Raw genomic sequence first — 26,894 nt, 5'->3', positions numbered from 1 at the left:
AAGGTTTCCAGTTCATTTAGAGCTGTATCGATAAACACTAAAAAACAAGCACTTTTAGTTAATCATCGATTTATTGGATGTAGCAAATATTATAATCATAATATTTAATCCTTATAGTTTGACTATGGAAATGAACTATTTACCCCATCTTGAACTGTCTTTGAACAGACTCAAGGTGATCTTTTCAACACTGGAAATGACCCTACACACATACCAAAAAATCTAAAGCAGTAAAACGTATTTGAAGATCCATACCTCTTAGACTTTTTAGATTTGTCTTGGGAAAGAATTTATGAACCTATAACCAGTATTAGTGCAGTCTTGGGTTCCTTGTTCTGCATAATTGCACCCTTTCTCAGGTATGTCCTGAAAACATAAATTTTAAAATAATCTCTTTAGAGATTAGATTCTCAGTGGATAGTGTGTAAGGGGACTGGGGGAGGGGGGTGGGGGGTTGGCCACAGGACACCGACACAGTAGAGCAGGGATTTTTAACATTCAATAGCCAAATAGAATTTCAATCTAGAATATTTTTACCCCCTCAGAGTAAGTGAAACAACATCTGTTATTTGGTAAATACCCGGTGCTACACTCCTAAAACTCTTTTCTTTCATCCAGGTAACTTTTTTTTTCCTGCTTGGTGGAAGGGTATATAGTAAACTTTACTGTCACTAGGAAAGCACTTGTCCGAAATGTTTAAAGTACTAGAAAAGGGATAATTCAGCACTTTTTCTGTTACAACACTAAAGTCTTAATTTATCTTCAGAGTCTTAGGTACTGTAAGTTTAGCGTGATTATTTAAAAATATAAAACATAACTACATTACACGGGGTCAGATCACATTTATATAAATCTTATTTAAAGAAAAAAAGACAACTTTCTGTACCTTTCAAGCAATTCCAAATGATCGCCTCATGTTTCCCATTTCATTAAGCATTTCAGGCTTAAGAATTTGGAATTTGAGAGGAGGTGAGGGGAAAATTCCCCAACATGAAAAATTGTGTCAGACCATTTTAGAAAGTAAATCACTAGGAAAATGGGTAGGGATTCTCTCTCCCTTTAAGTCTTCAGGGAATGAGCAGTATTTAGAATCTTTGGCTGAAATTCAAGCCTTTTTACTGTGTAAATTTTTAATATTAATTCACTGACATGCTTTTTACATCAGAGGACTGAAAATGGATCTTAATGTTTTTAAGTTGTGGAAGGGTATATTTCTAAAATGAGGGGGGGATAATTAACTAGGTTAGTATACCAGCATTAGTAAGTTTAAGGAATTTTAGTATGTAATAGCAAAGTGTTTGATTAAAAGTCTAATCCTATATTGCTAGTCGAAATTAGTTACCTTCTGGTGATAGGAAAGATAATAGTCATTGGATATTGATATGCTGTGCTGTCAGAAAACCAGGCTAAGATAGAAACCTTTATCTGACTCCCACATGTTGCTTGTTCTGATGGGATGTATACTTTACAGCAGCTTATTGCTGCTTTGAGAAGAAATGTATAAACTATACATTTGGAGTGTTTGCATATAATTCTTTATAACCTCCTCTTTAAACTGTCAGACATTGGTATTTTATCAGTCCACACTGTTAAATAAAACTAATGTTCTTAGGAATCCAGCTTGTACACACTGTTTAAAAACCCTCAGGGACAGTTTACACACTATTCTCACTCAATTCAGGTACTTTGATGCTATTCTTAAACCTAACAGTGACTTGTATTTTTCTGTTTTGCTTTTATTTCGACGTGCTGGTAGCACATCCTTGATGAATGTCAACTTAAAAACTCAGTTCAGGTATCCAGGTATAACTCAGCCAAACAGATTTTAAAGCTGCATATAACTCTCCAGCACACGGTGCCTCACACTCTTATAGTGGCATTCTATATATTCAGTTATTACTACTGAGCAGATAATGTGGGGGTTCCTGTTAACAGTGTATTTAAAGAAACAAAATGTGCATAAGCGTATAACCAGCACACGTGTAACACACACACACACACACACACACACACGAACTATATGTTTTTAAATGCCACTAATAGCCAGCACAATTAAATGACATTCCTTGCTGCTTCTGTAAACTATAACAGATGCGGTTACTCCTCGATGTGGCTCTTGCTTCTTCACCACACTACTACTAAATTCAAGCACTGGTCCTTGGGTGTCTGACCTCTACATTCTAGTTTATGCAATGTCTTTAGAAAATTCTGTGCACTGGCCACTGTGATGGAACCGTTGGGCCAGTAGTGCTCTGAGTTTATTAGTAGTGATTCTGCCAAAGTTGGTGTTGTAACATGAGTATGTAAATGTCAAAAAATTAGCAGAGGTCTAGGTCTGCATATCAGCAGACAATTTTGTCAGTATGTTTTGTAGCCTTGAAGTCCTCAGTGACAAGTTTTTAATGATGTGAAGTTCTAATTCCAGTGTTTTAGCCCTTTGCATCTTTACTGTTAAGACTTGTCTCCTAGAGGTCTTTATTCTTTACGACTCCATTTGTTTTCTACAGTACTATCTGTGGTTAACAAAATAGATTACTCCTCTGCTTTAATATTTGATATCTTACATCTAAAAGGAACTCTCCATATATAAAACCCATAGCCTTTGAAGATAATGGAAAATGGCATCTTTCAGATTTCTAGAAGTTCAAGTGTCATGCGACAAAACAGGAACCCCCTTTACTCTTATGGACCTCATTTCAATATACTGTTTACAGTTTGACGGAATTGTATAATTTAATATTTCTCTTGTACTGTAGTTTATATTTATTTACAGATTTTTTTTGTACTGTGTGATTTGAACTTTTTGTTTCTTGCTATGATCAATGTTTATGTAGTAGAGCACTTATGATCACAAATTAAGTTTTTTGGTTTGATTGCACTACATTAAATTTTTTAATGCAGTTCTGATTTTTGACTGGACTAAAATAAGCTGTGTCTTAATGTATGTGATGAGTACTTAAATCTTTAATCCATGTGGTCCCCTTTTTTTTGCATTGTATGTCAGAAGCGCTAGTTCTTTCGTGCATGTGTAAGATTTAATGGTTCCATTGTATTATTTGACCATGACATTTTGGAGAAACATTCCCAGCTGTAATGTTGTGTATGGTAGTTCTCACTGGATGCTAGACTTTTCAAAACCACTATTCTTCTAATAAATTTTGTTGTGAAAAGCTGTTTTAAAAGCTTGGTTTCTACTTCTTAAGATTTCAGTGCATTTTTAAAAAATCCACAGAAGGGGTGAGATTTCTGGATGTACTGTAAATGTATGTGGTAATCGACGTTGGTAATTTTTTAATGGTAAAGTCTCTCCAGATGACCTCTTAGATAACTAGAAGCTGCTGTTTCGAAATTGTGCTTCAGTATTTGGGTGCCACACTGCCTTGTAACCCTGTGCCTTTACGAATTTGATGCTCTCTACCTCGATTTTACTTGTTTGGATTATTCTCTTTAAAAAGTTTTTTTTAGCTAGACAAGATACATATTGATATTTTCGTAATACCTGTTTGCTGTTGCTGGGTAATTATTTTCTGAAAAATCATAATTTCCACAGAGTAAAATTTTATGCTTAGTTGCTTGCTAAAATAATGTCTTACTGAGTTTTGTTTGCTCTTTTCTTGAAGCACAAATATGAAAGCAACACTGTCAAGTAGTTGAGGTTATTATAGTTGTTCTGATTCTTGGGAAGGTACTGGCATTTTCTTTTACTTGGACAAATAAAGAGCAGTGTATATGTTGCTCAATTGTGGTTTTTAGAAACTGGGTGTATAAAGAAGTTTTGGATTATAAAGTGATTCCTGTTGTAAAGTGGTAAGGGGAATAGCTGAATTACAGTGATAAAGATTAGAAATGGTATAGCAAAGTATTAGAGGAAGCTTTTTCAAGCTTTTGATGTATGTAATTAATTGATAGATGTGTAATTAGTGTTCATTGAAGTGATTTCTGATCATTTCTAATGGCATTTTATATTAAAAAGTGAGGCTGTTGTTGGTAGTTGCTCCAGATTATCTTTTAGTTAGTATCTTTGTCTCTTTTCTTTGGCTATCTATTTATGCCTTTTGGTCCAGTGTTTATAATTTTGGAAATTTTCTTGGTACTGTAGGCTTGTTTATTGGCTTCCTTTGTTCCCCTTAACTCAGTCATGCCACGTGTTTATAGAACATTTTTCTGGAAACCTAATTACTGCTACTTTGTAAATTTCAAAGCTATAATTACTGTTCCTGCCATTAATCCATTCTAAACTGGTGGCCGGATCAATATAGTAGGTTAATAATTTGGCATCTCATAAATGATTCATTTTAATGGTCTGTTTTTGAATTGATACTTAGTTCTCCAATTATTATAACTTTAAAAAGGACTTACTCCTGCTAATCCAGAATTTTCTTCTCTGATTCTGTTGATACTTTGGAATTAATTCAAAGACTTTCTGTGTTAACAAGGTGTCAGAGTCAGGGAAATTGCATAAGGGAAATGGAGTGGGAAAATGGAAAATGGGTTAGCTTTCTGCCATTTCTCGAGTTGTATAGTTCTTATTTTCCTCAAGAACTGTCCCTTTCTCTCACCATTCACTTGTATTGAAATGTAAAAACATACCTACAACATATGGTGTTAGATTTTGTCGCCGAAAAGAGTGCAAAATCTTTTTTTCTTAATAGAATTTACTAAGTAGTGCGGTAGATAATGGTTCTTGTATTCCGAGTGTACACATTATCATCTGCTTCCACTGGTAAGCATTTAGCACAGGATTTTATTAATCCTATTCAATTTACAAGTTATTGGACTTTTTGCTGTTTTTGGAGGAAGTGATGTATCAAACTAGAAATGTACCAAGCTGTATTTATAATTGAAGTAGAAAGGCTTTTTTCAGACATTAGTGGAAAAGAAATGTTCTAGAATAATTAATAATTTAAGTCATGATTTGGTTGGAGTACAGCTTGGAAGGAATGAACCTGGGAAGTCAGCAAAAATATATATAAAACTCATAAGAATTAAATCTTGAGTCTGAAGCTTTTTTATAGGCATGTAAAAACACTGTTGTTTATTGACTAGTAGTTTCAAGATGTTAATTATACTCTCGGCCATACTTATTTAATCAGCAGTGTTGGAGCGATAAGGGATTATTTTGGTACTTTAAAATTCTGTCAAGTTAGTTTTCTAGCTAGATCACTCATGTTTTCATCTGGAAAATCATAGTAGCAGCCTGAGTGCCGTTTAGGCCTCATTTCACCCCTGAGCCTATTAAATGCAATTTCCTATTAAATGTGAAACAAATACATTATAATTATATCTGTTCTAACATTGGGAAATAAAGTAGGAAGCCTTTATTGAATAATAAGGTATAAACCTTAGGTCTCCCCTTTGCATTGTAGCATTTTCTAAAGGAAAAACAAGTAGATTTGGGTCTCATTTTTTAGTTGGCTTTTATTTAAAACAAGTCTGCTTTTTAAAGTTTTTATTATGAACTGTATGAATATGATGATATATAAGGTATGTTAATTTTAAAGTATGTTTATAATGTCTATTTCAGTTGTGTGCAGGCTAGTTTTGTCTTTAATGTTGGAGCAACAAAGAGTCTTAGGGGGATCATTGGATGTAATCAGTCTCAGTTAGAATCAGTCTTTAAGAATGCAGATGCTGGGGGGCCTGGGTGGCTTAGTGGGTTAAAGCCTCTGCCTTCGGCTCAGGTCATGATCCCGGGATACTGGGATGGAGCCCCGTGTAGGGCTCCCTGCTCAGCAGGAAGCCTGCTTCCCTTCCTCTCTCTCTCTCCCTGCGTCTCTGCCTACTTGTGATCTCTGTCAAATAAATAAATAAATAAATAATCTTAAAAAAAAAAAAAAAAAAAAGAATGCAGATGCCTGGGTCCTATACCAGATCCACCGAATCAGTTTATAAGCGTGAGGCCTGTACATGCTGTATATTTTCAAAATGTAACAGGAGGTTTTTTGTTTTGTCTTTTCATATTTTTAAAGTTTATTCAGTAGATCTTTTTCTAGTTGTAGCAGAGACATAAAATTTACCATCTCAACCATTTTTAAGTATCCAGTTCAGTAATGTTAGGTATATTCACATTGTTGTGACCACAGGAACTTTTTGATTAGCTCCCCCTTATTGATTAAATACTGTCCCATTCTAATCTTTCATTTTTTCAAAATGAAAACCATGGAATGTGGGGAGTTTAAGGGACTTGCCCTCCTCACATAGTATGAGTTTTTCTTTAATACTCATGATTCCAAGCCATTATACTTATCTCTGTACCACTTTGGCACTCATGATTCAACCTTAGAATGAGAGGTTTAATCTAATAATTTTCTTTTAGGTTCACTTATAACTTAATTAAATCTGTCACGTGAAATTACCAGTTAAGAAATTATATTAGAAGCTTATAAACTTTATTGTTAAATAGAAGTTGGGGTTGTTGACTCGGTGGTAGAGGAAATGAATCTTGAAGAGTAGGTAAGGCATAGAGAGGAGAGACTATCCCAGGTTTAAGAGACAGAATTTGGGGGCACCTGGGTGGCTCAGTGGGTTAAGTCTCTGCCTTCAGCTCAAGTCATCATCTCAGGGTCCTGGGATTGAGCCCTGCATGGGGCCCTCTGCTCAGCGGGGAGCCTGCTTCCCCCTCTCTCTCTGCCTGCCTCTCTGCCTACTTGTGATCTCTCCCTGTCAAATAATAAAATTAAAAATAAAATTAAAAAAACGTAAAAAAAAAAGAATTTGATGGGCCTCATTTAAAATCCCAGCCCTTCTAATTTCTTTGTACATGATCTTGAACAAGTTATTGAAACTTTCTGAGCCTGGATTTCTTATCTGTAAAAGGAAGCTTGTACCCACCTGCCTCAGAGATTTGCTGTGAGGCTCAAATGAGATTCTGTATATAAAGATACTTAGTGCTGTGCTGGGCTCTTTGCAGATACTCAAAAAATGCAAGGAGTGAAAGCATCTGGCAGGAGTTAATTTAGTGTGAGGGATAGGGAAGGTGAGAAAATCAGATTGAAAGCTGTAGAGGGAGTCATTTGTATTGATAAGAATTTTGAAAGAGGCAGGTGAGTTTGTATTAGGGATACTGCAGTCAGAGACCTAAAAGTGTTGGAACTGTGATTAAAAGATGGAATGCTGCTTTTCTGCATTTCTTGGTCCTGTTCCACAGACATATTATCAAACTTTCTTTTCAAAGATTAGACTAACAGTTGTTTAGAAAGTAGAAGATGTTTAAGATTAAAAATTACAAAGTTGGGTAGAATTTATCTGCATTTCTGTTGTACACTGGGTTTTTTGTATAGTAAAGGTTGAAGTTTTACGTGCTTTGAAGACTTCTCTTTTTACGTGGTAGTAGTTTGAATAACAAAATATAAGAGCTAAGTGTGAGAGTGGTCATGTGAGCATGCGTGTGTTTAATCACCAGACCATTAGTTTTCCAGTGAAAGAATTTGGGGACTCTTCTGCCAGTGACTTAGTGATTTTAGCTATACTCTTATCGAGGTTCTGAGCATTTCAAACAGATCATAGCCAGCACAGTTTAGTGTTCATTCCAGCACCTATTAAATCGACTAGAAACATTTTGCCAGGAGAACCTGGCAGTGTAGCATTAGCTAGATAAAGATGAATTAAGAAGAAAATAACCAGGATAGCAGATTCTTATGAGGTGCTAGGAATTGGTAAGTCTTTGTAGACCAGTTTTTTAAACTGGATCAACCAGTTGAAACCCTTAGTTGTAAGCTGCTTAGTGGGGCCTAACCAACATTTTAAAAAGAAAAAAAAAAGCACATAGCATATAATAAGGATAAAAACTTTCATTGAAATGTGTGTGTCATCATAGATAATGCAAACTGAGATGTGTACTTTGTCACTTTGTAAAAGGTATTTCTTGTTCTGGTTTGCAGTCAAAGCTCTAATGTAAACCATACCTTTTCATCTCAGTAATTCTGGTACCTTGGAGAGCATGCTAGCAACCTCCTATGTGCCTTCAGTTGAGAACCTACACCTTTTACTGTCTGATCTTCAAAACTCCCTTTTTCCTTTCCCTGCCTCATTGATTTGAATTCATGTTCATTGGAAGATTATTCTTTTTTCCTATGTTTTCTGTTCCCTTGAAAAATGTCTTAGGGAAATTATTTTCACTACATAGTAATTTATTTGGTTAGGTTATTTATTGCTTACTTACACCTGAAATTATCTGAGCCCCATGTTAGGCAGTGATGCTGTTGGGTTAAAAAGGACAAAGTCCTGTCCCGTACCTAGAGAAGGTTCAGAAACCAGTGGAGAAGATAGCCATGTCAGCCATTACGCTACGACGCCACATAAGTGCTATTTAATAAAAGGTAGAAACAAACAGTGGGAGTAGAGTAAAAAATTCTGACACAGACCCCAGGGAGAAGGTGCTAAGGAGGATGGAGTATGAGCAGTGGGAAGTTGACAGGTTTTAGAGGTTTTATGCACCCCAACCCCCCCAAAAAAAAGGTAAAATCGGGTGCACGGGTGGCTCAGTCAATTAAGTGCCTGACTCTTGATCTAAGATCAGATCTTGATCTGAGGGTCATGAGTACAGGCCCTGTGTTGGGCTCCACGCTGGGCATCGAGTCTACTTTATTTTTTACTTTTTTAAAAGGTTTTTATTTATTTGACAAATCGCAAGTAGGCAGAGAGGCAGGCAGAGAGAGGAGGAAGCAGGCTCCCTGCGGAGCAGAGAGCCCAATGTAGGGCTCCATCCCAGGATCCTGGGATCATGACTTGAGCTGAAGGCAGAGGCTTTAGCCCACTGAGCCCAGGTGCCCCTGGAGCCTACTTTAAAAAAAGAAAAAAGTTAAGATTGCATTTGGACTTTAAGAAGATGGCAGTTGGGTAATGTGAAGCAAACTCTAAAATGAGGAGAAACTAGTAGCAGGGAGCTTAAAATACAGTATTCCCCAAGGAAAGTTGGGTCTGTTTAGTTGAGCTGGATAGTGATGGGAAGCAAGAGGAAACAGGGAACCTTGGGATAGGGAGTGAGGTAAAATACCTAAGTTGAGTATGTTGTGTGTGAGTGTGTACATTTACATTTTTGTCTTCAATGTTCCTGAGCAAAGACTTGAATATACAGATGATTCTGCTTAGTTCATCCCACTCCAGCACATCTCCCAACAGTAGACTTGAGTTTCCAGAGAGGTGGAGTGGAGAATGATGATAAAGGACTTAATTCCAAGAGCACCCCAGAATGGTAGATACAAAAATGCTTTGCTTATCCCTATACTTTAAATTTTTAAATATTTTACCTCCTCTAATATTCACCTCATGAATTAAGTGACATTAAATTAAGAATCCCTTTTTAAGGTTTTAAAGTGATCTAGTCTTCAAGTGATTACAGTTAATTAGGAATGCCTTTATGATTTACTATATGACAAAAGTAGAATTTTCCACTTTTAAGGCTTACACTGCAGATTTGTATGGTTTCGAGAATGGAGATTAAGAACCTCAAGAGAACATGAGAAAAGTTAGGATCTAAAAGATCCCCTAACAATCACAAAAACTTGAGGATACTATCAAATATTTATCTGCTGCTTATTATAATCTGCTAGTCTCCCTCTTCCTTTCACCCAAAAAGAAAGAGAGTATCTGTCAAAAACATACCACCCTGTTTCTGGAGAGGAAAAACATTTTTGTTGCTGGGATCTGTCATGTGAGCTGTTAAGTGTCCTCTTGTTTGTTTCTGTGTCAACCCCCCATGCCTCCTTTAGAGCCCCCTGTCCGTACACACTGCCTGGCAAAGTGGTGGTATGGGTATTGAGTTGATGGTTGTTGTTACCACTCTTACTACAGAGGAAATACACCCCCTCCTAATGGAGTCTTGCCTGGGTGCCAGGGAAGCTGTGCACAGTTCTTGGCTTCTCCTGGGCCTTGACAAATGCTTCTTTCCCCTTGCCCAATGATGAGGGCATTTGAAAGAGCCCCACGATACAGTGTATTTCCTCTCGTGGGGAATGAGCACCTGGTTTCTGCTTAAGCAGTGACATTTTTCTAGTCCATCATTGTCCTGGTCATTTAAACTGGGAATGAAAGGGCAGTTATCCCCCAAAAAGCAACATAGATTTTAATCCTCTGACTAAAATTAAAAAGAGAAATAGGTCAGTCAGCTGGCTTGTCATGAGCTCTCATGTAATCCTGACCTCCTAAATGTCAGTTAGGCTTGAACTCTCTCTCTCCACTCTGGCTTTATAACTCAGGCCAGTGATATACTTTTTTTTCAGTTCAAAGTAGCCTGAGACAGAGGTCTGTCCTCTTGGTCTGAAATTATTATATTATTTCCTAAAATCTATTTTAAAGTGTTTTCTAAGAATTCTTTTTTTTTTTCCTAAGATTTTATTTATTTATTTAACAGAGAGAGAGAAATCACAAGTAGGCAGAGAGACAGAGAGAGAGGGTGAAGCAGGCTACCTGTTGAGCAGAGAGCTTGATGTGGGGCTCGATCCCAGACCCACTGGGATCATGACCTGAGCTGAAGGCAGAGGCTTAACCCACTGAGCCACCCAGGTGCCCCAGATTCTTAAAGTACTCATTAGATGAATAATTTAGGTTAGTGCTCTCACCAAACCAGTATTTAGCAATATCACTTAGGGATATTTCTTCCCTCACTTCCAGGAACTATCACTTTTTAATTTATGTCCTCCAGTCCAAAATCCTGTGTCTTTCATAGCCTATGAACCTTCCCTCCTTTTATGTAAATTAACATCGAGATTTCATGTATTGGTCTTACATGCATAGTCTTACCTGAGATGATAGAAACAAAAATCAATCTGGTAGGAAAAAAAACTATCAGCTATAAATGGTTTGGCAGAAGCATCTGTGAACTCATATTCCTAGAAAGGAGACAAAGGCATTGGGCTGTGGTGCTTATGACCCCTTGCTCTGAATTCTATTCACCAAGTAACCTTTTGATTGTATTTTGGCTTCCGGGGTACATTTGCCTATAAGGTGAAAATATGTTAAATAAGAATTCCTTGGTATTTATATTTTTATTGTAATTTAAGAAATTTGACAATTTGGTTAAGTTGAAAAGAAATAGGAGCTACAAGCCTTAAAAGGCTTCTATCTTTAGATCTACTCTGAATAATAGACTTTTATCAGAGGTAGTAAGCCCCGAGATACAGAAAAACTAGCAAATTCTGGCTTCATGCTCGGTAAGCAGCCCCGGATGCATTTCTCCTTTCCCCCAGTTTAGATTATTCATGGTTTTTGGAATCTTTGTTCTGCCCTGCTTCTAGTAAACTTGGCTAGGAACACAGTAGACTTAGAAAGCTCTTACTAAGGGATTGCATGTCTTGTTTTAGATCAGTAGTTCTTCACTATTTTTCTACTTTGCACCTGAACAAGGTGCTATCAGCAGTCACCCAGGGTTTGAAAACACACACACACCCCTCCTCTGTGTTTTTCATCTCTAAGGGAATGATCATTCTCCTTAACCGCAGTTTTGAGAAGTGCTTTTTCTAAATCCAAATCCATCTAAATTCTATTTTGGATTTCAGCCACCTGCAAGTCAGGTATTAAACTGCCTGATTTTAAGAGGTCGCTTTCTGTTCTGTGATCTTATGATCTCATTTCTCACATTTCTTTGTTGCCTTTGTCTACTGTACCCTTTTATGGTTTCTCCTAGTTCAGCTCTGTGGAAGGAAAACTTGGCCGTTCCGTAGTTTAGAGGTTCAACTAAACTATAAATGGCTTTTGGAAAATCACCATACTCCATCCTGCCCACCTTCTCCACTCCACACACACGTACACACAGTGGCTGTTGTCATAGTACTTGGAATATTCCTGTATCCGAGTATGTGGCCCGCAGATGTGAAACAGCCAGCCAAGGGTAGATACATTTCCCAGTGTAGAACAAGGACTTGTCAGCTGACCTATCCAAGACCTTGAAACACATTTTTTGTGTTCAGAAGACCAGAAAGTAAGGAATTAGGGAACAAAATTTCAGATTATTGTCTAGCAAAAAATACAGCTCTTCTTGCCTTGAGGGGAACTGATGATGCATTTTTATGTTTCCTTGTATTTAAGTAGAAAAATCAAGCCAAATTAATCTATATCTCTTAACTATTTGGTCTGCTCTGTCAGGGTGTCTCTCGAGCTTTCTGTCCCTTTCTGTTTTCCCAGGACTGCCCTTCTCTGATGATCCAGACATCATGCAGTGTCCTCATTGATCTTTTGTATTTCGGTCATCATTGATGGTGCATTTGCCATCATGAGTTTTGCTGGAAGTTAGGAGATATTCGAGAGACTACCTGAAACCATCAATCCCAGAGTCTAGACTCTTAAAATTGTCCTTTCAGCTCTCTGCCATCCCTCTTCTAATTTTACTTCTTTTAATTTATTTATTTTTTAAATTTATTTTTATTTATTTGACAGAGTATAGGAATGGGGAGCAGCAGAGGGAAGGGGAGAAGTAGGACCCTGGGATCATACCTGAGCTGAAGGCAGACACTTAACTGACTGAGCCACCCAGGCACCCCTCATTTTATTCTTTTACCCTAAGATAAGCATTGACAATCCACCATTTACATTAACCATAGGAATGCTTTTCTTTGGGGACTTAAGTATTGCAGTATTGACCAAGTAGGCGAGTTCAACTGTGTCTAACCTCTGATCTGGAAAAACATCATTGAGTAAATCATTATAGACAGGGTTGTGAAACAACACATCACTCTTAAACTGTACCTTTCAGAGTTGTTATGAATATTATCTTAGCCTTTGACCACACCCTTAAGACTTAGGCATTGAGCTGGGGATAGAAAGACAGAGTCAAAGTCCTGCAAGCGATTTCTCTCCAAGGAGAGACACTCAGAACTAATCCAGGCAGTTGGAAGACAAGTTTCCCTCTTTTTATACAGCCCTACCTCCCGTTTCCCAGTCCCTGGGAGCTTACAGCTCTCTAGTGGTGAAGTATTTCTGATTGATAAATCATTTACTTAACTGTTAACAGACTCCTGTTGTTGAGCAGGAAGAACATGAAATCAAACGAGCGATTTTGAAATCTGTGATGAATTATTGTTCTTGTAAAGATCTTACCTCGTCAGGTGTGAGGGACATAACCATCCTACCAGCTGTAGTCACTGAGGTACTACAGTGCTCCCCCTTCAGTCGAGTTGAGGGAATGGGCTGCAGGAAAGAAGCTTGACCCTCTCTTATTTACCTTCTTAGTGCCTGAGAGTGTTCTAAATCAGGGCAAATACATATTTGGGCTCTTTCAAAGGCCTGAGACTATAGGAAAAAATGGAATAACTGGAAGCAAAGGTAAAGACTAGCTGTTTAAAACTCAGGCAGAAACTAGCCGATTTTTAAAAAACTTCACCCCCTTTTTAAAAAAAAAATGAAAAAAATTGTAATAGCATTAAATTTCAAGAAGTTGAGGTTAACTTAAAATTAAATATTCAAATCATCTGAAATTAAAATTCATCTAAACCTAAGATCTTACTGAAAAATTTCTAGAGAAAAGGTAGGAAGTTGACAAGTTAGAGGCACAGTCAAAAGCAATTTTATTACTGTAGTTTAAAGTTAGCTATTACAACAAGGCCATTTAATGACACTTGGACAAAGGTTAGTATTAATGTGAAGGTTTTCAGATCCAAGTGGAGCTACCGGTCCAGTTGCCTTCCAGAACATCTCAGATTCAGAATTTTAGAAACAACTCCGTCTGTAAGAAAAGGAACTCATGAGACACATACCTATTGTAACAATCTCCAGCCCCCTGCTTCATTCCCTGTGTTCCTGTCTCAGCAAATGAAGCTGCCCAGGAAGAAAACCCAGGAAGCATTTTTGATGCTTTTTCTCTCCCCTCATTTTTGCTCAGAAAAACCAGAAGAGCATGAAATGTGATCCCTGCCTGTTCCTTACATCTCAAGTAGCTCAGGTAGCTTAACATTTGCTTGGAAAGCTAAGACAAAGACAAGTCAGAAAAAGAGACAAGATACAAGATGTATAGAATAAATATACATGATTCCTTATGATTGCCAGTGTAGTTTGCAAACCACTATGGCGTAGGATTTCAGGAAAAGGTGCAGTCACTCCAGGTGGAGTTTGTTTTGAGGTGGCCCAGGACCTAACTGATGAAGAGCTCCCTACTTCTTGCTCTGATGACCTGTGGCTCACCAGTATGTTCTCCCTGATCCTTTTTGCCAGGAAAACTCACCTACAAATGACCCTTTGTTAATGTCTCTTTCTTTTGCACAAGGTTGCCATTTGCAGTTTTAATCTTCTTGTCTCTTGGACTCCCTCTCTGATGCTGTTTTTCAGCACCCGAATGCTATACCTCTGTTCTAGGTTTGGTGGGTGCAGTACGTGTGCCTTGGTTGTGAAGACCCCATTTCCCCTTTTCGTAGTACTGTGAAACAGATTCATACCTACCTGTAGTTGTCTGTTCTGTCTTCTGGGACTAGCTCAGCCATATTGCCACAACCATTGCTTAAGGGGTGGTTTCATGGCCCTTTGGAAATTTTACTTAGTTGAGGCTAATTAAAATATTGAAGCACGATTAAATTATTAAAATATGGAACAGTAGCACATGTCTCACGACCATAAAAGAGGTTAGATCTCACCTGTGGATTCATTATTACTCAGTTTTTTATGCCGTGTGAGCATCACTTTAGAAGAAAGTACTTTCTCAGTTTCTTTCAGAGCATTCTGTCCTCTTATTGGGTATACATCTTGATTTCATTAATCTGTAAGCATATTATTAACCCCAAATACTAAAACCTACTTTCCAGAGCAAAGCCATAGGCATGGAGCAGTGTCCAGATTTTCACACTTTGGTGATAATTGTGCTTCTTAAGTTAGAGGGGAACATTTATCTCTAGTTTTTTTCTGTAGTAAGATACCAGAATATTTCTTTATCTTTTTTGTAAACCTTGATCAACCTTTTTTACCTTTTTTCATGTATTGCTAACATGTACTTTTTTGATGCATTGAAAAGGCAGTGATATCCCACTTTATTTATAGTCACCTCTCTCAGAGACATCAGGAACACCTCCAAAAACCAAAAACTGAGAAATAAAGGGCATTGAGCAGTTGAAATTGTTAGAAAATCCATGTACTTTACTCATAAAACTGTTCCTGAAGCCTCCATTCAGAGTCTTTTTTACCTAAAGTACCAGTCTAGTACTTGAAGTAAGGCTCCTAAACACAGCTGCTATTTCGCAGCCAATTATAAGAAAGATTTTAATAACATACAGACTGCCAGTGTGACTTTTTTGTATTAAGGGAGTCAGATTTACTTAATCGAACAGCCCCCAAAGCTATCTATATATTTTAGTTCAGTATAATAAAACTAACAGCTGTGGCACACGTAGGTGGCTCAGTAGGTTAAGCATCCAAGTTTTGATTTCAGCTCAGATTATGATCTCGGGTTATGAGGTCGAGCCCTGTGTCCAGCTCCACACTGGGTGTGGAACCTGCTTAAGATTCTCTCTCTCTTGGGGTGCCTGGATGGCTCAGTTGTTAAGCGTCTGCCTTCAGCTCGGTTCATGATCCCAGGGTCCTGGAATCGAGTCCCATATCAGGCTCCTTGCTCAGCGGGAAGCCTGCCTCTCCCTCTCCCACTCCCCTTGCCTGTGTTCCCTCTCTCACTGTCTCTCTCTCTCTGTTAAATAAATAAATAAAATCTTAAAAAAAAAAATTTCTCTCCCACTGCCCCTCTCCCCACCCCACTCACACATGCCCTCTCTCTCTCTCTCAAAAAAAACCCACAACAGCTAAACTTTAATAATAGTGAACATGGTAACAACCCTGGGTCATTAAGAAAGAATAAACTATGTACAGAGGAGGATATAATTTTTAAAAGACTTCCATCAAAAATACTTTTTAGAATTTTAAATGTTTGGTACTTGAAGTGTAAACTTTATGTGGAAAATTCACTTTAGGTTGTGAGAATGAGTTATTTTTTATTCAAGTATGTTTAATGTGACTGGCTGACAGTAATGGTAACTGATAACTTTGTAGGTTTTCCTTTGTACTAATCCTAAGTGGAAGAGAGGGCACCTGTGTTAAGACCAAAAATAGTTAAGTGTTCTGGCCAAGGTTACACAACTAGTAAGTGGCAGAACACTCGCTACTGTCTTATAATACTGTGTCCTGTTACACATATTATGCTGTTGGTACCACCTGACAGACATAGCAACAGGGGGGGATGAGGAAGGCAGGAGGCCAATGTAGGCTGTCTAAGGTAAGCTTTCCTGGAAAGGCACCTCATGGCTGGGAGATAATGTCAGACTTTGAAGGAAAAGGAGAATTAGCTGGAAGATACTCTCAAGTAACATCTGTGTAACACATGTTTACTAAGCTGCCCTCAGTGCCCCGACGGTTTCATAGTCAGATAATAGTCTCCTTAGGGAGACTCAGGAAGAGAAAGAGAGATTGACAAGTTGTATAAAACTCCAGAAAACTGGATGGGCCCCTGAGTGTCTCAGTCGGTTAAGCCTCTGCCTTCAGCTCTGGTCCATGATCTTGGGGTCTTGGGATCGAGCCCTGGGTCAGGCTCCCTACTCAGTAAGGAACCCGCTTTTCCCTCTCCCTCTGTCCTTCCCCCTGGCTTGGGCTTGCTTGCACTCTCTCTCAAATGAATCATCTAAAAAACAACAAACCAAAAAAACCCCAGAAAATTGGAGCTCTCCAACTGCTTGAATTTAGTAAAACCAAGACATCCAGAAACACTGAGCAGTCCTTGACAACCCTCAGCTGTCTGAGTGGGACTTGCTTTTAGCTTATTTTGAGTCTAGTATCATCCTTGCCCGCCACCGCCCACTGTCCAGGTTAAACTTCAGAGTTGCCCTGGATAACTTACGGAAGTGGTTGTCTGATGTAGAATGATGTCTTGTGAAGTACTGTAAAATGCTTGTTGAAGGTCTAGGAGAATGTAGCAGGTGGGGCTTGACTGAGAAGACATCCGGCTGCCTCCTTGCAGTGACAGAACCTTGCAGTTTACAGTGGGATTTCCGGTTTCCTTGTTTAGAGCCTAGGAAATCAGCAATTGCTTGTAACTCCATCTGTCATTGTGTCTGAAATGTGAAATTACCGATCTTAATTCTCATTGCCCCAGGAAGGGGGCAGAAGAATTCCTGTATTACTGTTTGCAGAATTATAAGTCCAGCCAATTAGTCATGCTGAGAAACCATGTTAAAACTACAATTTCTCTAAGTCCAAAGTTTGTGATGTAGTACGTCTGAATTTTTGTCAGTGTGGTGGACTTATAAATCAATGACTTTTTAATAACAGGAATACCCAGGCCTAAAACGAAAGTATATGTTAACTGACTAGTTAATAATGTGGCCAAAATTTTATTTTTGGAAAAATTCTTATCAATGATATTTCTTCTCTATAAGATAAAAATTATTATGAATGATCACTTAAAAAGTATGAAGGATGTTACTAAAATTTGGGAATATATCAGGGCTGGCCTTATATTTTAATTAGGTAAATACTCACTTATTAAATGAAATTTATATGGGTGCTTAGAAGCAGTTTTAGAATGTCTGTTCATTCTCTTTATAGCATGAGTAAAATCTGGTGAATTTCATAATGTAAAAATGTTCTTCAGAAAATGACCATACTAATTTCTCCTTTCTCTTTGTCCATCTAGTGAGAACTCAGCAGAGGCGATAGCAGTAGATTCTAACAATCAGTCGAAGTCCCCACTGGAGAAGTTTATGGTCAAACTGTGCACTCATCACCAGAAGCAGTTCATCCGCGTCCTGAACGATCTGTACACTGAATCCCAGCCGGGCACGGAGGACCTGCGGCTTGATTCTGGAACGATGGATGCATCCACTTGCAATGCTGGCTGTGCCCAGCTAGGCGCCAGACATAAGGAAAAAGATGCTGTGTGTCTCGATATGAAGTCTCCTCCTTCTGTAGATTTGTTCGTAGACTCATCAGACCCGCACAGCCCTCCACACTTGACAGAACAGGCCCTGAAGGAGCCTCCTCCTGAGATAAACTCTGCAGATGGAAGAGAGAATGCCTTGACTATTATCCAGAAAGCTTCCTCTGAACATCCAACCACTAAACCTAATTCTGGTAGTTCAACGGATAGTTCCACTCTGGGATACCTCACCGCATCTAATTCTTCCTCATTAAGCTTCCACCACACCTCTAAGAGCTTGGAGGGGCAAACCACTGGACAGGAGCAAGACACAAATGTGAAAATATGTGAGGATGGGAAAGACCATATGCAGAGCTCAGCTTTAGTAGAAAGTCTGATTGCAGTGAAAGTGGCACCTGAGAATAGTGAGGAGAGCAACAGCTGTATTGTTTCTCAAAGAAATTCATTCAAAGCTTTATCAGAAGAGGCTTGGGACTCAGGGTTTACTGGGAATTCACCTAGAACTGCTGACAAAGAGAATGCTTTACTCTGTAGCTCAAAAACACCTATGCGCCAGGAGTTAGAGTCCAGTGAACAAGATTCAAGGCCAAAGCAAGAGAACCATCTTCACTCACTAGGAAGAAATAAGGTGAGTTATCACTTACATCCCAGCGATAAGGGTCAGTTCGATCATTCCAAAGATGGTTGGTTAGCCTCCAGCCCCATGCCAGCTGTCCACAAAGCATCTAACGGACATTCGCGAACCAAGATGATATCAACCTCCATTAAGACAGCTCGGAAGAGTAAGAGGGCATCAGGGCTGAGGATAAACGATTATGATAACCAGTGTGATGTCGTTTATATCAGTCAGCCAATAACAGAGTGCCACTTGGAAAATCAAAGATCAATATTATCTTCTCGGAAAACAGCCAGGAAGAGTACTCGAGGATACTTCTTCAATGGTGATTGTTGTGAGCTGCCAACTGTTCGCACGCTGGCCAGAAATTTACACTCTCAAGAGAAAGCGAGCTGTTCAACAGTGGAGCCAGAGGCAGTGGTCACTGCCAAGCAGACCCTCATACTTTCCGCCCCTGGACCTGCTGTGGATGTGCAGTGTCCCAGAGAAGACGACCATGAAGAACCTAGTAAAGAAATAACCTCCCTCAAGGAAGGAGAAAGAGAAGCTTCCTCTGAAAAGGAATCTCAGGAGCCTGAGGTTTGCCCCATGGCAAATAAACCAAATCCGAGCAGCTCTCCCAGGTCAGAGGAAACAACAGCCTCCAGCTTGGTGTCGCCTCTCCCTGCTCACCTTCCCGAAGAGGACACGCCAGAAGGCAGCTCCATGGTCTCAACTCCCACAGCAAGTGGGGTGGCTTTCCCGGAACAAGATCAACAACCAGTCCAACTGCTGGATATCAAGGAGGGGACTGTCATCCAAGACGGTCACCTGGTTTCCTCTGCTGAGAGCATTTCTGAGGGAGGCAGTGACAATGTGGTTTCTAGGCCTCATTCTTCTCCTGAAACAGTCAGCAGAGAGGAAGGTCCTCTGGGCTCAGAAAGTCAGAGTCCGCCCGTGGGTTTGGAGCCTCCCCTGAGCCTGGGAAAAGCTGAAGACAACCAAAGCGGCAGTACTGAGGCCAAGACTGAAGAAGACACTCAGGAGCTGGATACCTGCCCACCCTTGAAGGAAAGCAGCACTTTTACTAATGAAAACCCCGGAGAAATTGAGGACAGTGAGGCAGCAGGTGATACAGGAAAATCAGAGGGACAGAGCAGTGATGTAAAACTTTGTTCAGAAAAAGATACGTGCGATCAAAACATTGATTCACCTGAAGAGAATGTGGACAAGAAGAAAAAAAGTAAAAAACTCCCTGAGGCCTCTGACAGGTGCCTAAGGAGTCAGCTTTCAGATCCTCCGTCTGCCGATAGGTGCCTGAGAAGTCAAAGTTCGGATTCTTCCTCTGCTTGTCCTGAGATCAAGATTTCTAAAAATCCTGGTATGAAACGTTCTAAAAAAGAAGGGTGCCCTGGGGAGACAGCATCTGAGGGCCTTCTGGCTGACGGCTTCCATACAAAAGGTCTGGAGGACACTGAAAACCCAGGTGTTAATGAAAATCTCTCTGAGAAAGACACTGAGCAGGAGGGCGAAGGAGGTGGGATCATCACCAGGCAGACTTTTAAAAACATGCTGGCAAAAGAAGTCAAGGGGGAAGAAGGAGATATTTTCCCCAGCAATGATCCCATAACCACAGTGGGCCAGCCCCTGCCTGGAGAGAGACTGGAAATCTATGTTCAGTCTAAGTTAGGGGAGAAAAATGCTCATGACCCCTCAGAAAGTATTCCTTGTACTTTCCCAGAACAATCAAAAGAGAAGCCAGAACGAATTCCCACACAAGATCTGGAGGAGGTTGTGAATGAGGTCGGCACTGAAAACACCCAGTGTAAAGATGGTGAAAGTGACCTGCCGTCCAGTGCACTGGGCTTGTCAAGTAGTGGAAGTGGTGATGGTGCTGGGCCCCCAAAATGGGTACCGAGGCTTACAAGACTGACCTCTTCAACCTACAACCTAAGACATGCTCATTCTCTGGACTCCTCAGACACTGCTAGAGTGACTTCAGAAAAGGAAGCAGCACAAGCAAACCCAATGCCAAAGGAAGATGAAGCTTCGGAGAGTGGAGATCCCTTAGAAGAGGAGGATGTGGACCCCGTGGTGGACGACCAGCCAAAGTTTGTGGAATGGTGTGCAGAGGAGGAGAACCAAGAGCTTATTGCCAACTTCAATGCCCAGTACATGAGAGTTCAGAAAGGCTGGATCCAGTTGGAGAAAGAAGCCCAGCCAACACCAAGATCAAGGAACAAGTCAGATAAACTGAAGGAGATTTGGAAAAGCAAGAAAAGGTCACGGAAATGTAGAGGTTCATTGGAGGTTCAAAAGTTTTCTCCTGTTCAGATGCTGTTTATGACAAACTTTAAATTATCTAATGTTTGCAAATGGTTCTTAGAGACTACTGAAACCCGGTCACTGGTGATCGTGAAGAAGCTCAACACTCGTCTTCCGGGAGACATCCCCCCTGTCAAGCATCCTCTTCAGAAGTACTCTCCTTCCAGCCTGTACCCCAGTTCACTACAGGCTGAGCGCTTGAAAAAGCACTTGAAGAAATTTCCTGGAGCTACTCCTGCTAGGAATAATTGGAAAACACAGAAGCTCTGGGCCAAATTTCGAGAAAATCCTGACCAGGTGGAGCCAGAGGACACCAGTGACGTCAGCCTCGGTCCCAGTTCTGAAGACAGCGTAGAGGAAGTCAAGGAAGGACGAAGTAGCCATCCTCCCACAAACTCACCTACCCCAGCCAGTACCCGGATCCTCAGAAAATATTCCAATATTCGAGGAAAGCTGAGAGCCCAGCAATGTTTGATCAAGAATGAGAACATGGAAAGCCCGTTTGGGCAAGCTGTGGAAAGTAAACAGAGTTGTAAGAGTGTATGCATCAACCCTCTGATGTCCCCCAAGCTTGCCCTGCAGGTGGATGCAGATGGGTTTCCTCTTAAGCCCAAGAGCACTGACGGAATGAAGGGAAGGAAAGGGAAGCAGATGGCTGAAGTCTTGCTGAAAGCAGAAGTGCAGAATAAACGTAAGAGGACAGAAGGCGGCAGCACTCAGGACAGGAAGGACAAGGGACCGGTGGTGAAAGCCAGCAAAGACAAGCGTCCTGATGGAACCGCCAAAACCGCTGCTGCTAAGAAGCCAGCTGCCAGGGACAGGACCAGCCAGCTGCCCAGAAAGACGTCCTTAAAAGAGAATAAAGTGAAGATCCCTAAAAAGTCTCCCGGGAAGAACTGCCCTCCCTCTAGAAGGGAAAAAGAGAATACAAACAAAAGACCCACACAGCCCCCTGCCTCGGAGGCAGGGACGAAACCTGCAAAGCAAAAGGGGGCAGGTGAGTCCTCTTCAAGGCCACAGAAAGCCACCAACAGGAAGCAGAGCAGTGGAAAGACTCGGGCCAGACCCTTGACAAAAACCCCGGAGAGCAGTGCCCAGAGAAAGCGAAAACTAAAGGCAAAGCTGGACTCTTCTCACAGCAAACGGAGACGGCTGGATGCAAAGTGATCGGAAGGCTGGCAGCCACGAGTTAAAACTGTCCTGCAGAAGTAACCCTGCATTGTGCATTAACTAACTCTGCTTTTATAAGCTTATCCAGCCTTTCAAAGCTGCAGGTAACAGAGAACACCACAACTGAAGATGCCAGAAAATGCGCCTCAGGTGGAGAAGGGAACTTGCAGAGTCTTTCTCTGAGGCTGAGTAAGGGAAGTTATATATTATATTCTGGTTGTTCCTTGGGTTTTAAACTTGGAACCAGGCAGTTTTAGTTTTTAAAAGTACAGTGCCTTATTTATCCTTTTTGTTTTTAAATTTACGAAAGCTAAAAAGCTGATCTATGTGATAAAGGCTTGTATTTTATACTTGATGCACAAGCACTTGTAGCCGAAAAGATCACCATCATGCACAGAAAAGTAGCTTTTCAGCAGCCGCCCTGCAGCGTCTGTCCATGAGCAGACGCTCCTCTTTGCAAACCCAAGCAGTGAACTTCCCTCTCTGTCTTGTTTGTTTGTTTAAATGATATTCGAAAGCTAAACCAAATCATTTTTATGGTATGTGGAGATTGCAGAGGGAATTTATAATTATTATGAAAAATGAGTATTTCTGTTTTCCTTTTTAAAAAAAATCAGATTCATTGTTAGTCACTCCTCCCACTTTTGACTTTATGTCATTTAAAAAAATGTATTCTAAATGATGCACCCATGGGACAAAAGATGGGTCACAAGGTGTTACTATTGGGTTAGGACCTCTAAAAATTATTTACATCCCCCAGGTGATTCACATTACTGATTCTTACCATCCTTTTCATTTTTGGCCTTGCAAGCTTGCTGGCATTCGAATAAGGCTTTCACCTGACTTCGGGGGGAGGGGGGGAATGTAGGATTTTTTTTTTTTTCATCCTGTAACTGTAACTTGACAATTAGGATGAGAGTGACTGTTCTAATCTTCTTTCTTACCCTGAATATTTCCATATTCGAAGAAAGCTAAGTTGTTATTTCCAGTAATAGAAAAGTTTAGGAGTTTGTGTGTGCATGTACATTTGGGTGCATTTGCCTGTGGTTATCAGCCACAGATGTCTCCCAGCCCCAGTACAGTAAAATTCTTTCTTCCCCATGCAGTGTGCTAGGGTGTTCATGAGCTGCATAAGTAGCACAGGCCAGATGGTTCAAATGTGGCTCAGGGTCTCTACATGAGTATCCGCAAAACCAGTTTGGCGCCAGACTCAGAAAGGTCTAAACAGCACAGAGTCACATGAAGGTCAGAGCAATCTTGCAGTTGGAGGAAGCAGCTCAGCATCTTGTAGCAGGGCCCACGTCCCTCCTCCCACCTGGAGCTGATGTTCAGTTGGCTTGTCCTAATGTGAATGTACGTGTTTCGAGTGGGTGTTAGCATTCTGACTGATGAGCACCATACTGGTACTTAACGCTTGGAGTATCACTCTTGCCTCTCTCACGGCAGGTTCTGTTCCTTGGCTCAAAGGTGAGAGCTGCAGTGTTTGTAACTAATGTTGTTTGCCTTTCCCGAATGACGCCTGAGGTGGTTGCAATTGGTTTTACCTTGGTGCCTGTAACTTTGCTCCATTACAACGCAGTGTGTACTCAGCATTTCCACTGATCCACTCTGCAAAGCAGGCTTGGTTGTGAGAGCTCCTCTGCTCTGTGCTCTGTCACAGAAGTAGGCTTGTATGGACAGGGGCTCCTCTGTCTTTTTTACTTAAACGTTTCCATTTAGATTATTCAGATCTGTTTAGGTAAACCCAAATGGACTTTTTTCATGCATAGTTCCATCAAATCATGATAAAACAGGGCTTCTACCCATTCTGTTAAAGGTTTGCTGTATATAATGAGAACTTCTGCTGACTGGATAAGACTGGAGAGAAAGTTCGATTCATGGGAAATTGAGAATTGTGTTGAATTTCATAGACTATCTTCAATGAAGCCTTGACTTTCTTTCCCTTTATGTCTCCTCTATCCCATGAGTCTCTTTTTTTTTCGTTTTAATATCTTTGACTTTGGCCATTCAAGAGCTACCTATATGAATGAAACTGCTGAGTGTGTATGTTGGGTAGCCCTTTCTCAGCATTAAGTTGCACAGAAGCATTAGTATGTTTTGAGTAGGTTCGGTTAATCTTTGAAAGTGGTTTTGAAGTTTTTAAAAAATATTCTCATATAGTCGTCACTGGATCCTGTTTTTGTGGTGACTTAAACAGGTTAGGTTTGCTGAGGCCACATGTGCTGACTCCAGGTACCCCCCCTTAGCGGCACGCAGATGCCTTGTAGTGCTGCTTGGGTGAGGTTGGGGAGAGGTGTGAGGCAGTGAGCAGGGGCAACCCGTCCAGTTCCAGGCTTATAATGCATTCCATTACCTTCCTAAGTTCTTTTTCATTTTTAAAAAGCGTGCTTCAAGGTAATAGCCTTTCCTGTCATTTTAGGCTGCAGCTGAGAAAAGGTATCAGTGTGGATATGCATTTTTTTATATATACATACACTGCAGTGGTCATCCTTAAAATCAACTTAACATTTTATAGTAGTAACAACACTTCAATAGACTGAGATTCTACATAATTAGAACACTTAAAAGTTTAGAGGTATTTTTATATTTGTTGAATCTCATTTTTGCTGATTCAGTTAATTTTGCTAATAGAAGAAGCGGGGGAAAAATGAACTTGAGGGCTGGCTCTGAAATGCCCTTTTACACTTACAGCCAATGCTGTCTAGCCGCTCCTAGACACCTCCAAGCCAGACCTGCAGCTGACTCAAGTCTTCCCTGGTTTTCCTTGTCTTGCAAAGACGTCCTCTTCATAGCTGTCATCGCAGTATGGCTGGCCGCCAGATGCAAAGGCAGTCTGTCCCACATTCCAGATTCCAAATCACGAAAGAATTCTTCTCCTGGGGCTAGCACCATGACTGACCCAGCACCAGAGCTGAAGTTGCTGATCAGAGAACACTGGTATTACCTCTGAGCTTCTGGGAGAGCTCCAGGGAAGCAGTCTCGGAAGCTCTACCTTAGCTCCCCAGAGCTGGGCTCTCTTTGGGAGACCCCATCTTCTGGCTCCCACTTCCTGGCCTCTAAGGCTCCCTGGGTTTGGGAGGACAACATGCAGACCCTCCGTAGTCAGGGCCCAGAGCCTCACCACAGCACTCCCTCAGACCTCAAACAAGCTACAGCACACAGGGAGGCAGCCACCCTTTATTCTGCTCTTAAGGCTTCCTGCCCAGGAACGTCACTGCTGTCTGTCAGTCTGCAGTTGCTAGATCCTTGGGTCCCATAGGTAGGCCAGTTCTGTCACATGTGTATTTCAGTAAAGATTTCTACACAAGCCTTCTCTGAAAACAATAAAAATCTTGGGCTGTGGGTTTGGTTCTTGTGGTAGTATGGATAGGAGAGGTGCATGTCGCGTCCCTTCACAGATGTGGTGCTCCTGACGGGTTCCTCTGTGCGCTTCTCACTGTTCATGTAGGATATCAGTGGAACATGTCACTTCAAGACAGTTGCTTTGAACTGAAGTTTGGTCTCTTTCCTGCCTTGTGATGGATTGTGTAGTAAGGGCTATAGCTGTTACTTTCCTCTCTGGACGGCGTCTTGCTGATTGAAGGACCTGAGAGCTAAGTAGGAAAGGACAGCATGCGACACAATGCAGACATCACCATCCGTGAGTCTGGTGGCTTGTCACCACACCTGGGACTGTCTTGGAATTTCCCAGGGTGCTGGGTCCAGGAGCCACCCCCGTTCCTTTTGGTTTCCTGTCAGGCCACACAAGCCATCTTTTTTACAGACACCCTATCAAGGGTCTGTAGAATATGGGCTGGTCACTCTTTTGTAAATAAAAGTTTATTGGAACATAGCCATGCCCATTTGTTTATGTATCTTTCATAGCTGCTTTCCAGCACAGCGGAGTATCTACAACAGACCATATGGTCTGCAAAGCTGGAAAGATTTACTGTCTGGGCTTTTCAGAAAAAATTTGCCAACCCTCCTTGCTTAAGAAAATAATCCTTTTTCAAGAACAAACTTTGCATGGTTGATCTTTCTTTTGCCTCCCCGTCCTTCTTTTCTTTTCTTCTTTCTCCTCCTTATCTTCCCTCAGTTTTGTTCTTCCTTTTAGATTTCTTTCTTTCTCCTTGCTGCAGAAGAGACACGGTGTGTTGTTACAGCACACTGAATACGTCTCCTAACACTTGAGCTACCGCAGCCTCCCATCTGCCTTCTCCAAGCCGCCCACAGTGAGGCCTCCGGCAGCCTCCAGAGTCAGGCCCCACAGGCAAGGAGGGCCTCAGAGTTCTTCGTGCAGCCCAGGCCTCTCATTTCACTCGGTCCTTATCTTAGACCTGACTCTGGCTTCACATCTTGAGTGTTACTCAGACAAGCCAAGATTTGGGTTTTGTTTGTTTGTTTTCAAAATTGAGAATACTTCAATTAGAGGCTCAGTTTTCTGAGCCCCATGTTTAGGGAAAATATGGAAAAAGCCTTTTCACAGAAGGAAAACAAAGTGTAGTCACTAACCCAAAGTATTCATTATGTAATGTTTTCGGCCAACTTCTAGGAAAATAAAAATGTATTAGTACTGATATTTTTTTAGTCACATACTCTCCTTTCAAAATAACTTCATTAAAGGCAAGCCAACAAATAAAAGAATAGGAGCTTGCTTGAACATGCTCTTAGGAAAGAATAGGAAATTGGAGCACATTAGAACCTGAGTATGACTGTGAAGTTGTCCATTGTGTCTTTGGATCAAATCCAGTCAGCCTCCAAGCTGTTGGTCTTTCCTCTCCCCAACAAGTCAAGGATAAGCTTCTATACTGTTCTGCAAATGAAGTTGAATGCCGTGTTAGTGAAAAAATTTCTGTCAGTGGCTCCAGAACAGTGATGATTTCAATTATTTTGAAACAGTTAATTATTATTTTGACTTCTCAGCTATTAATTTTTGTTTTCTTATGGCTTGATGTCCACTGAAATGCTGGAATTTTTTCCTACAAGTTT

The 26,894-nt window shown here is 40.6% G+C and overlaps 1 protein-coding gene across 7 annotated transcripts in view; it reads left to right on the top strand.

The window, feature by feature from the left end:
- Window positions 1-22,504, top strand: part of LCOR (ligand dependent nuclear receptor corepressor) — a 134,833-nt gene extending 112,329 nt beyond the window's left edge. For all 7 annotated transcript variants that reach the window (XM_032883253.1, XM_032883258.1, XM_032883245.1 and 4 more), the window contains one exon: window positions 17,594-22,504. In XM_032883253.1, the coding sequence (XP_032739144.1) occupies window positions 17,594-21,923 (4,330 nt within the window). In that variant the 3' untranslated portion in view covers window positions 21,924-22,504. The remainder of the gene's footprint in view (window positions 1-17,593) is intronic.
- Window positions 22,505-26,894: the final 4,390 nt, after the last annotated feature.

This window comes from Lontra canadensis, unplaced genomic scaffold (genome assembly GCF_010015895.1).
Source record: "Lontra canadensis isolate GAN:19392208 unplaced genomic scaffold, GSC_riverotter_1.0 scaffold3, whole genome shotgun sequence".
Classification (NCBI taxonomy): Eukaryota; Metazoa; Chordata; class Mammalia; order Carnivora; family Mustelidae; genus Lontra; species Lontra canadensis.
Note: the sequence above shows the minus strand (reverse complement) of the source record. Positions and strands in the feature narration are given on the sequence as shown.